The 12,522-nt window shown below is 45.2% G+C and overlaps 1 protein-coding gene across 2 annotated transcripts in view; it reads right to left on the reverse strand.

Annotated features, from left to right (window-relative positions):
- Positions 1-12,522, reverse strand: part of Erich1 (glutamate rich 1) — a 63,469-nt gene that overhangs the window by 23,954 nt on the left and 26,993 nt on the right. The window contains exon 2 of one of the 2 annotated variants that reach the window (XM_028766380.1): positions 151-286. The exons of the other annotated variant lie outside the window; for it this stretch is intronic. Coding sequence (XP_028622213.1) covers positions 151-286 — 136 coding nt within the window. The remainder of the gene's footprint in view (positions 1-150; positions 287-12,522) is intronic. 2 annotated transcript variants of the gene reach the window in all.

Consider the following 12,522-nt stretch of genomic DNA (forward strand, 5'->3'; position numbering starts at 1 on the left):
ACACCCTTCTTTACTTTTCAATTTCTTCTACAGCACGGACTTAAAATCCAAGTCCAGAAAACTTGCCTGAATGTCCAAAGTTGATCCCATTAGCATTTGCATTTCCACAGCATTTGGCCTGTATTACTGATAAAATTTGTTTTTTCTTACCGACTGCTAGCTCTCGACCAGGAAGGATCCTGTCCCAGGTGTTTTCACATATCCAACATCTGCATGGCTGGTTCTCAAAAGATTTGGATTTTGGATGAGGCAGAGATGAAGAACTCACGGCAGAATTCCTTGTATTCTGAAAGCCGAAGGCATATCTACTTGTTCATCCTTAGAAACAGGAGCCAACACCGTCTAGAGCCCAAAGAAGTGCTGTTGGGTTCATTCAGATCGGCCGGGTGTCAGAATCACTCCCTGGGGTGGGCATCAAAACAGCTCTCTTCTACTCAGGCTTTCTAACGATCAGAAAAGATTACTGTGAATTGAAATCAGGACATTGGTTCTTCTTGGTTCTAACTAGGAGTCCTTGAGCTATCAACCAGTCAATCTGTAACATGTAGCTAGCAGCTTCTACGACCCACGAGGTAACACAGTGATGTCCAAGACTCCTTGGCTGAATCGTTCAGTGGATAAGGCATGGCAGCCACAGAACCAAGCAGTTCGTTTGTGTGGAAAGTTTTGAAACAGAAACATTTTTAAAACATTCTTTTATCACGCAGACTGTATGAACTTCTGAGTTGAAAATCAACCTAAGCTCACTTTTTTTTTTTTTGGTCTGGAGTTTCTAAGTCCCGGGAGCCATGGCCGAAGGAGTGCAAGAGAGCCCCCTGGTGGAGGTGGATTGTAAGGCCCTTCGCACAGTCATCTGGGCGAACTCAAGGGCAGCTGCCAGTTCACAGGCACAGGGTTTTAATTAATGTAAGAACTGGCTGGGCACTGAAGACAATGGAGTTGATATTCCAAGCTCACAGACTAGCACATAGCTTTCCTCTTTCACCGCACTTCAGAGTCCTGAGCAATCCTCATACAACGGCCCTGCTTCTGCTGTGTCTGTGTTGATAACAGCTGCAGACACTTTCCTGGTGTCTGGAAGCATTTTCCTTCCCTAGTTCATGGATGATTTATAGGAATAACGGATGGGGTTGCCAAGGTGACTCAGTGGATGAGGGTGCTCGCCATCAAGCCTGACCACCTAACTCTGAGCCCCAGGTACCCACAGAGAAGGAGAGAACCAACTGTACACAGTTGTCACCTCTCCATGTGTGCCACAGTACTGGGTGGGGGTGGGGGGGTCTGGGAATAATGGGAATGAGGTTCTTTTAAAACCTCAAAGCCCATCCCTGGAGACACAGCCCCTCTGACAAGTCCACACCTCCTAATCCTTCCCAAATAGTTCTACCAACTGAGGACCAAGTATTGGAACATGTGAGCCAATGGGGGGCCATTCTCATCCAAACCACCACAAGCCTTAACCGGGGATGTCTCTATCTATAGCCTCACTCACGGCCATCTCACCTCATTTGAGGGAGAAGCCAGGCATCGACAGAGTTAAACATTCTGCCTCATGTCCACGTACAGTGAGAATGAACTGTTCTCATATCCCGGGCATATGTGGCATACAGGAATGTGTCTCCTGGCCCAGCCAGGGCCTTGCTCCGGGGAAAGCTCTACTTTCCTATCAGTCTACCAAGATGGCATGTTCCCCGTTGCACGGCCACACAATACCCAAGAGCCCTGGCTCAGGCTCTCCTTAGTAAAGACAAAAAATTGAACATGACCAATGCATCATGAATAAGATTTGAAACCTGCCTTGAAATGAAGGCTTGAGTCTGTCAAAATATATTTGAACGACGAGTGGTCAATTCTCGGAGATAACACCTGGGAGATTCGCCCTCACCTCACACTTGCAATCCTGAACTGAGGAGAGCGCGGGCACCTGCCCGGCAGGCAGCTTGTATGACTAACCATTCACTTCAGCTCGCTGAGCGCTGACATGAGAGCTCCCACAGGCCCGGGCCCCTCAGGCGTGCAAAGCTGGCCACGCCCACACTGGCACACCATCCTGCTCCACACACTTAGAGCTCATCCGGAGAGGAATTCAGGTTAGGAAGAACGAGAGTGAGGAGGACCACAAAGATGTAGGAACTAACTTGTTACGAAGATGTTTTCTAAGCATGCTGATGAAAATTAAAAGATATACAAGAGAAGGTACTGGATTAAAACAAGTAAATTTGTTTTCTAGAAGAAAGAATTTACTGTTTTCAGTGGGTCAGATGTTTCGTATGAAGAACCCAAAGATGAGGCACAGCACGGACGTTCGTATGTTTACTATGAGAACAGCTCACAGTTGTTCTTTCAGGAACATCTGCCCCATTGGTGTCACTCCTGGGCAGTGTGGCTTTCCTCATTGGGGTGTAAATCATGCCATACACAGATGCTTCCAGCTTAATTCCCTTTTCAGCTTATTTTTCAGTGTCTTTTGTCATGAGGACACTAAGTTTCTTCATACTCAAATGTGTACGTTATAGCTTTAGGCTTAGGAAAGTATTTCCCTAATGGATAATTTTCCGACATGAAACTGTAAAAGATATGTCGTCCGGACAGTTGGCTAAAACTTACGAGGTTAAAATGCTTAGGGCAATTTTAAGAACGTGAAGTGGGGCAGCTGTCTAAGAAATTCTGCTAAATATCTTAAGATAGCCCGGCTGGTAGGTACTCTGGCCACTTGACCTAATGGCTTCAGTTTGATCCCAGAAACCCATGTGGTGGAGGGAGAGAACTAACTCCTGCAAGCTGTCTCCTGACTTTGACATATATGCCATGGCAAATATGCCCCTACACAGATGTATGTGAGTGTTCACGTGTGCTAGTGAATGCATGCTTACACACACACACACACACACACACACATACACACAAATACCTAGTGTAAAAATAAAATAAAAGACTGTGAATATGCTCTAAAACCTGTGACCTGGGTGATTTTATGACAACTTGACATGAGCAAGAATCATCTGAAAGGAGGGAACCTCAATGCTTCCGTAAGATCCAGCTGTAGGGCATTTTCTTAATTACTGACTGACTGGGAGGGCTCCACCCATTGTGGGTGGTGCCACCCCTCAGCTGGCGGTGCTTCATTTTATAATATATCAGGCCGAGCAAGTCATGAGGAGCAAGCCAGTAAGCAGCACCCCTCCATGGCCTTTGCATCAGCTCCTGTCTCCAGGCTCCTGTCCTGTTTGAGTTCTTGTTCTGACTTTCTTTGGTGATGAACAGCAATGTGGAAGCGTAAGCTGAATCAACCCTCTCCTTCCCAACTTGCTTTGGTCATAGTGTTTCATCACAGCAATAGTAATCCTAAGAGAACCTGGAACCTCTAGTTCCCAAGAATCTTTCTCTTTAGGAGCTGTCCAGACAGGTGCAATGCAATGTGACGTCCGTGAGTATGTAATAGTGTTCATTGTCCAAAGATGCTAGCATAGCACTACATAAACTTCTGGAAGTTCAAAGGGAAAGGGAACCTAGTTATCAAAGAAGTGTCTCTTGAAATAGATTTTACCATTCTTGGAAAATGATACCTGTATACATAGAAAAGTAAAAAATATCCATAATATATATAAAAATCACAGTTTATATAAAACCTATGTGTATGCATACACATTAATATGCACAGAGAGAATGATTTAATATTTACTACCACATCTGCCTACTGCCCTGAGGGTGACATTTTACTTCCTGTACATCTTCTTATGTTTGACTAGCATTGTCTATAGCCATGAAATTTTTCTTTTTGGGGGGGGTTGTTTGTTTGTTTTCGAGACAGGGTTTCTCTGTGTAGCCCTGGCTCTCCTGGAACTCACTCGGTAGACCAGGCTGGCCTCAAACTCAGAAATCCGCCTGCCTCTGCCTCCCAAGTGCTGGATTAAAGGCGGACACCACCACTGCCTGGCTACAACTGAGCTTTCTGCATAGATGCTGATGATGGCCTAGGACCTGGGCTGGTTCTACCATCGGGCAGGACTTGTGTCCTTCTCATCAGACTAGATAGAATCCACAGCCATGGCGGTCAGGAAGCCTACTTTAGAGCCATGTGAGCTTGCCATCCTCACAAATGACTGTCCGCTTACTTTGTTCCAAGTGACACATCCTTGGTAACGAGATGAGAACATTTGAAAGCAGAAAAGGGAAATCGCTAATCAGAGTCTTCACTTCACTGGGGAAATGGAGATTAAAGTGAAGGAAGCGCTAAGGACGGGTGTATCGGCAACCTGGCAACCAGCTGAATGCACTCCTGACATTGCCCAGTGGTATCTTCAATAATGGACGCCTAAGACATCAGGATCCTTGGACACCTGGGGGTTCACTGTGGAGCTGGAACTGAAATGAGGGAGCATAGTTACAATGCTGTTTCTAAGGAGACAAGGCAAGGCGTCAAGGCTTGTTGCTATCTGTTGCAGAGCTGCATCTGTGGTTCAGCTACTTAAGCGATTAGTAAATATAGGGCATGAGAAACAAACTGAGCCATCAGTATTCAATTGAAAGGTGGGCTTCTCAAAACGCTGTGACCTGAGGTTAACCTTGTCTTACTGGGAGGAACATTAACAGGGTTCTACACGGCTTTAAATCACGGCCAGAAAATGCAAGAAATCTACAAAAGAGACACGAAGAAGTATTTCAATTTTGAAACAAAATACATTTTACCAGACTAGCATATAAGGCTTGTATTGTTTCTGTCTTCGAGAAAACTGTGACTTGGCTCCCAGTGACAGTTTAAATATAAAACAGCATTCTATCTTGTCAGGCACCTCAGGATTCGCTTTGGACTTGAACATGCTCACCAGGATTCTCTGATTTCCCAGTGTGTTCCCATACTCCAGTACATGCTAATACTGGGTGATGAGCAGATATTGAGATAGAAATCACTGTGTCAGGATGATCGCTACACTGAGTGTCAATAGCTCAAGGCTGACATGGTATTTGTGTGTCGGGGTGGGGGTGGGGACGGGGGTGGGGGTGAGGAGACAGAGACATGTGACTGACACTCCCAAACAGGAGAGAAAGGAACAGGTTTCCAAACAAATGCTGTTATGATCTTGGAGGAAGAAGTCCAAGTGCAGTACCAGCTCAGGACACCAAGTCTCCACAATTAGATACAATGTCTCCAGGTCAGGAGACCAACTGCCACAATTAGATACAATGTCTCCAAGTCAGGAGACCAACCCTCTACAACTAGATACAATGACTCCAGATGAAATATGAAGGTCTTAACCATCAGAGTCTGTCACGTAATTCATGGAATGTTAGATGTTCTGGCTCCAGATAATTTATAAGGCTTTCAACAGGCCCTACCTTAACTGTTGGAAGTTTCACATCTTCCCTCTGTTACTGTGTCAGAACCCAAGAGAGTTTATCCAGAGACTTAGAAAGACACCAGCAAGAAGACTTTCTCAGGAAGGACAGAGGTGGCTGGCCAGTCCCTTCCCCTGGGGATCTCAGCCTCAAGAATAGTTTCTACTGCCTGTCCACACAAGTAATCTGCTGTTGCTGCTGAGAAATCCTGGTACCGCCCAACCCCTCCCCGTCACCTCATGCAGGTAAAGCATTGTTAGATCTGATGGCTCACACTGCAGAAGCACCTTTGAAGCACCCCAGCATTCCTTCCCCACAGAGTGACCATGTTCACACACACATATCTGGGTCTGCCATCACTGGATTCTCCGGGAATCACATGGTAGTATGGCTCCAGGACAAAACCAAGTCAAAATCTTTAAAGCCCTTGAAAGTTTGGTCCAAAATGATTCACTCCTGGCTTACCTGTCCTCACCCACTGGCCAGGTATCTTGACCACTATGTTATAGGGTCCCAGTGACCCTGCTTCTATCTGCAGGTCCACTGGTGTTTCAAGAGCAGCTGTGCGCCCACGTCCTGTGCTCTGCCTCTTTCCACTCAGTGGGCAGGCTACAGCCTCCTCTGCATGCTGGCTCTCAGCGCTTTTCTAGACAACTCAACTACTGAGCTGGCTGGTATAGGAACAGCCCCAGTCAGGACGAGTGTCTAGATGGTGAGAGGCCCTATCTACCGCCTTCATAACACAATCAAGCCCCGGCAGACTTCCACAGGCATTGAATAGTTTACTCTGGCCCAATACATGTGACATGAAATCAGTAGGGGACTACTGCAGGGAGAAAGGGAACCAGCAAGTCGAGGGCAGAGGAGTTGGGGGGGGGGGCCACAGTGGGGGAGGACAAATAAGAATGGAGTGTGTATGAAATCGCCATAATAAAGCCCATTACTTTAAATGTTAACTTAAAACTAATATTAAAATTGTAACATGGTGGGGGAAGGAGTTTCATGGAGTGACTAGCTGTAGAATCCTGAATACCCTGTACTTTCAGAAAGGGTATGATGTGGCTCAGAAAACTCAGTGCTTTCAACAAGCTAAGAAAAATGGGAGGGATGGAGAGCTAGCTTATCCAAAAACAAAGGTCTGGGAAAACAACTGCCCCTGGGTGAGCACAGTGAAAGGCTGCAAACTGAGCATCCGGGTGGCTGCAGCAAGAAGGTTACTGAGAGGTATATATGACCTACCCGAGTTCATCAGCGTACAGTTCATAAGGTCAAAGTTCATGGGGCATTTTGCTTCCCGACTGTGGGTGCAATGACCAGTGGCCTCCAGCCCCAGCTGCTGTACTTCACTGCTGTGACAGCCTGTATTCCCTCAAACTGTGAACCAAAACAGTTTTATCCAGACATAACTTTTGTCAGGTGTTTGATGACAGCAACGAGCAGAAAAACCAAACACCATGCCCTGTTACATCAAATATTTAATTTTAATTCCCTTGGTAAAAATAAATAAGCATACATACCTTCTTAGTATGCAAATTTGCCTTAATCTTTGATGATAAAATGCTAAAGAATTGTTTAAAATAAATTACTTTCTGATTTATTATAAAGAATGATTTTTAGCACTGAACTCTTTTCACCTGGATGTCTATAAATATCAGTGACCACACAGTGTCTACAGAATAAGATTTTAATAGTTTCACACGCCAAAAGAGAAAAATGAACACTCATGCCACAGGTTAGCATGCACACGTGTGTGTTTGTGTGTGTATGTGTGTATACAGATACATGTGCATATGTGTGTGTACACGCATGCAGGTGTATGTGCCTGTGTGTGTGCCTGTGTGTGTGTATAGGCCAGGGAACATCTTGGATGTCATTCTTTGGGAGCTGCCCACCTTGTTTTATGAGAGCATCTCTCATTGGCCCGGGGCTTACTGATTCCACTAAGCTGGCTAGGCACACAGCTGCAGGGCTTCTCCTGTCTCCATCTGCCCAGGGCTGGGACTACAAACATATATCCCTGCCTGACTTTTTAATGTGGATTCTGGGAGGGAACTCAGGTCTTTATGTCATCTCTCTAAGCCCCTCCTCTGTGTCTTCAACCTAAAATGACATATGCATATGAAAATGAGATTCTAAGACTTTGTTTTTATGTAATACTAATACACACTAGCTCCAAATGTCCTATGATCAGACCCGAACACTTCTAAAACCTAGTGCACTGAATGATTTGATTCATGTTTTCCTTGAACTGGACTCCCCAGACTAGCAAGCTTCTCTCTCCTCAACAAGTATGTTGCTGGCTGGCGCACCCCTCAGGAACCTGGGAGAGTATATGCTGAGGACTTTGGACATTTTTTTTTCTAAAAGTTAACTGGTTATTTCTGTGTCGTCCTACCCACTTAGGGGCCAGCTTTCTGACTACAGGGAAGGCGTCTCAGTCTGTAGTCAGCAGCTCCTCTCTCTTGTGTATTTTCACTAGATGACATCTGAAAGCCCAGGATCCCGTTACTGGCTCTCTCACGTGACTGGGATCAGTGTATTCTGAGGATAAACCTTACTTATGACCCCAGATGTTGCAAAGGAATTTTACCACCACTGCAACAGATCCTATAACTCCACATAGGGCAGCAGCCTACAGATGTGCCAACAGTGAACAAATCATTAGCACAGTAAAGGATTGCTAGGGAAATTTTGCTGAAAAGGAAAAGCTGTCTTGGTGGAGTTTGTAGAGGGCTGTTCTGTTAGCAGTGGCCCGGAAGCTGACTAGCTTTGAGAATCAACATAGACCATGAATGCACAAGGAGAGGGATGGAGCCCCAGTGAGGGGAAGAGTCTCTCTTTACCTAGGGCTACATTTAATTTAATCCACATAGATGGGGAGTGCATGGAATGGCCCCGTTTTACTTTTAAAACGTCAGCTTTACAAATGTGCCTTCCCTCACATATTCCTATTATTTCCATTTGTTCCTAAGTAGCCGTAAGTCTGTATTTGTTATACCCAGAGATTACCCCAACAATGGAGTGAGCTGGATGACTGTGTGTGGGTCTCGGTCCCACAGCCTGTCTTCACTGCACACACACACAAGCCTTAGAACAAAGGAATGGAATCCCCACGACTCATAAGGTGGTAGGCCATACATTAGGGACAAGGGGTTAAACATGATGGAGCACAGGGCCGACAGATCTGGAGATGCGGTACTGCGTTCAGTGCTGCTTACTGTGGCCCAGCAGAAGAACTCAGAGTCCTAGGGGCACGGGAGACTCAAGGATTCCAGACAGATGTAAACACCAGACTTGCTGCTATGTCGGTGGGGTGGGGGTGCTGCTGAGCAGTTGGTCTTAGCTTCCATGTACACTACAGGGATGGGCAGAACCCAGAGTGCAGACATGTGGGAAGCAGTTGGTGAGGGACTGGTACACAGCAGTAGTCAACGTTGATCCCATCTCTAGCTGTCTACAAGTTACTGCCAGTTGGTTGGTCAGTCCGTCAGTCAGTCAGGTCAGGTCAGTCAGTCTAGTCAGTCAGTCAGTCAGTCTAGTCAGTCAGTCAGTCAGTCAGTCTAGTCAGTCAGTCAGTCCAGTCAGTCAGTCAGTAGGTCTAGTCAGTCAGTCAGTCCAGTCAGTCAGTCAGTCAGTCCTACTAAATCAAAATCAAAGACAATGACTGAAATGGCTTCTATAAACAGCAAGAACAACCCCACCTCTTTCCATTCTCAACTTCCATGTGTTTATTTTTTTGTTTTTGTTTTGTTTGTTTGTTTGTTTTTTGCTTAAAATGACAATTGAGAGAGTCTAGAAACTCCCCTTTGCTCCTCTCAGATGTCTCTATGCCTTATACCAGAAAGAGCTGAGGGTTCTAGGCTCTGCATCTACTAGCTGGGGACTCCTCCCGACTTGTAGAAGTCCTGCAGTCCCAGGAAAGGGCAGCAAGTCTGGTGGTTAACGTAAGAAATCCATGCCTGGAACCCTTATACTTCCCATGTCATTGTGCCCCTGGAACACTAATGGAATTCTTTAGTTACTCACTACACTGGCGCATCTTCAGGTCTGTCAGGCCTGTGCTCCACTAGGCTGGGGCTTGGCCCTTCATCCTTTGTCCCCAATGCACAGCCCACTACCTGATGAATACTGAGGATTCTATACTTATTAACTGAATTCATTTTCTGGGTGCAGGATTTGCTCAATCTCACCCCAGCCTGGTACAATGCAGGCCAGGACTCGTAATATTCTTGTTTTATGGAGAACAGACACAGTCAACATGAGCAAACAGTGGGGATTCTTACATTTTCTCTAACCCTATCATTTCAAATGTCATTAAATGCTTATTGTGTGGAATTTATAATAAAAAACATACTTATATAAGCTGATAGAAAAAAAATCAAAACATTTGGGTTTAAGTTATAAGCATTCAATGCTGAGATATCAACTTCCAAGCTGAATTATATCTACAAGCTGTTCAGAGACACCCTGAGAAACTGAAGAGATGTTTTTAGCTTATGTTGACTCATGAACAGGCTAACAGACCTCCAGCAGGGTCCCATGTGGGAAGCACACAGTAGCAGGCTGGTCTCTGGCAGATCCTCTGCAGGCAGGCCCAGGTGTCAAGACAGAGGCACATTTAGGTCAGGGAAGTGGAGACCCCACCAGAGAACTGTCAGAGGTCTGGGCATGGTAGTGTACCCCTCAGATCCTAGTACAAGGGAGTTTGAGGAGAGTAGATTGTGAGTCTGACATCAGCTTGGGTGAAAAGGCAAGACTCTCTCAAAAAAGATAGTCAAGTTTGGGGCTTAGAGGGTACTGGTTTGCCCTAAAGCCCAGGTTCCTGGCTGACTTGTTCCAGGGCAGGTATGGTCAACACACACACTTCTGATTTACAACAAAGATGACATATTTACCTCCCAGGAGCCAGGGAGCAGGGAAGAAAATACATAGTAGAAACACTTTGACGAACAATCAACTAAAAGTGTAACTTCTGGTAACAATTCAAAGCCACAGTAAGCATACCATTGAGCCTGTCCAATTGCCGCTGCAGTTCCAATAGACCGAATTCCAATGCCTGGACTTCAGAACTCAATTCAGCTCTGTTTTCACTAGGCCACAAGAGTTCCCAGAAGCCTGCCTGGAGGAGGTGGCCATAGCTGTAGGCCACAGGAAGAGGATAACTACTCAAGAGCCCAGGGACACCTAACCACACAGAGAAACCTTAGGAAAACAATGTCTTTGCCAACATGGTGCTGATGGGTTTCTAATTCCTGAAAGAGTTTCACCTAGCACAGTTAGGAAGCACAGACTGCATGTTTACAGCAAAGTGAAGCAAGCAAGCTTTCTTTCTTTCTTTCTTCCTTCCTTCCTTCCTTCCTTCCTTCCTTCCTTCCTTCCTTCCTTCCTTCCTCTCTCCCTCCCTCCTTCCCCCTCTCTCTCTTTTTCTTTTTTTAAAGATTTACTTATTTATTTTATGTATATGAAAGCTCTATCTTCACGAATAGCTACACGCCAGAAGAGGGCGCCAGATCCCATTATAGATGATCGTGAACCACCATGAAGTTGCTGGGAATTGAACTCAGGACCTCTGGAACAGCAGTGAGTGCTCTTAACCACTGAGCCATCTCTCCAGCCAAAGTGAGGCTTTTTTAACTAACACAGTTCTTTGTATTTGGTTGCTCGCAAGCACATCGGCAATGGAGCCAACAGTAGGACAAGAGTAAGTAACCATGTGCACCAGCGACTACATGTAACGGTACATGCATGAACACCATTATGTAACACTGACTACATACAGCGGTACATGTGTGGACACTGTTATCTAACAGTGACTACATATAGCAGCATACGCATGAACCCTGCTATGTACCAGTGGCTACATATAGTGGCACACGCACGAACACCACATTTGGCGGTACATGTGTGAACACCGCTATGTAACAGCTGTATGTGAGAACCAAATGCCTGTGAAACCTCACGAGCGAGCGACAACTGACCTCAGCGTTGCAAACAATGGCAAACTTTATACAGATGTGACACGTGAGTATTGCGTGTACGCAGGGAGGGGGTGGGAGCTGACTCTGTGATATGCAAATGAGGACTAATGCGTGTGATGGCCTGTGAGAGCCTGGCACACAGCAGCGGGAGAATCAGAGCCGAGTTGATACCCTGGCATGTGAATAAGTGTCAACGGGGTATAAAAGCACAGGATAGCCTACTGCAAGAACAGCATCTGGGTCGATTACCCAGAATAAAATACCTCTGTGGAGGCATGCAAGCGAATGAACTGTATACAGAGGTGCGTAAGTGAGAACCAACGGCACATAACAGCGCACGAATGAACCCTTTCTGATGAAACACATTAAGTTCACAATTGACAGAAGCCACCCAGGAAAGGCTACAGCAAGTGTGCACTATGATAAAGTAAGGCCATGTGAAACTGTTGCTATGAACTTATGATGAGCTTATAGGATGAAACACTGCTTTAAACTTACTATCGACATCCTTCTGTAACTTCCCTTTTGTGTATCATTTTATCTATGAGGTAATTTTATAAAGAATTGTCTAAGAAGGTATAAAATGGCTGAGAGAAGAAATAAAGTGTGGCTTTTGGTACTCTGCTCCATCTACCAAATGTGTGTGTATGTGTGTGTGTGTGTATGTCTGTTCATCTATATGTATGTACAATATGTCTGTATGTATACATGCCTGTGTACATGTGTATGTGTACACATATGTATGTAGGTGTGTGTGTATAAGTCTGCATGTACACTTGTGAAATTGATAGAACAAATGGTTGGGCCCAACCAGTGTGTGTGAGTGTGTGCGCGTGTACCTGACTTCCTTTCTTTTCCTTTCTGTGAAATTACCAAGTCAGCTGCTTCTGGCCTCCAGAACAGTAGGAGAGACTTACAAGGTCAGAGGTCCCTCAATCTCTGGCCTTCTTTTTAGGCTTTTTCCCACCTCAGGACCTGACTGTCAGTGTTGGCTCCTGGCACACAATGACATATATTCACCAAAATAATCAGTCTTCATAAGCACACATTTAAATTTCTTAAATAAATTACTCATCTGATAATATTTCAAAGACTTTCGACAGAGTTTGAAATAATAACTATGTGATTCCTAAGTTATTCCAGCTCCTAAGTGGTTCTGATTTTTAATTAGGAAACCAGAAAGATGAATGTGTTATAAGAAACACAA

This window comes from Grammomys surdaster, unplaced genomic scaffold, assembly GCF_004785775.1.
Source record: "Grammomys surdaster isolate TR1022 unplaced genomic scaffold, NIH_TR_1.0 167, whole genome shotgun sequence".
Classification (NCBI taxonomy): Eukaryota; Metazoa; Chordata; class Mammalia; order Rodentia; family Muridae; genus Grammomys; species Grammomys surdaster.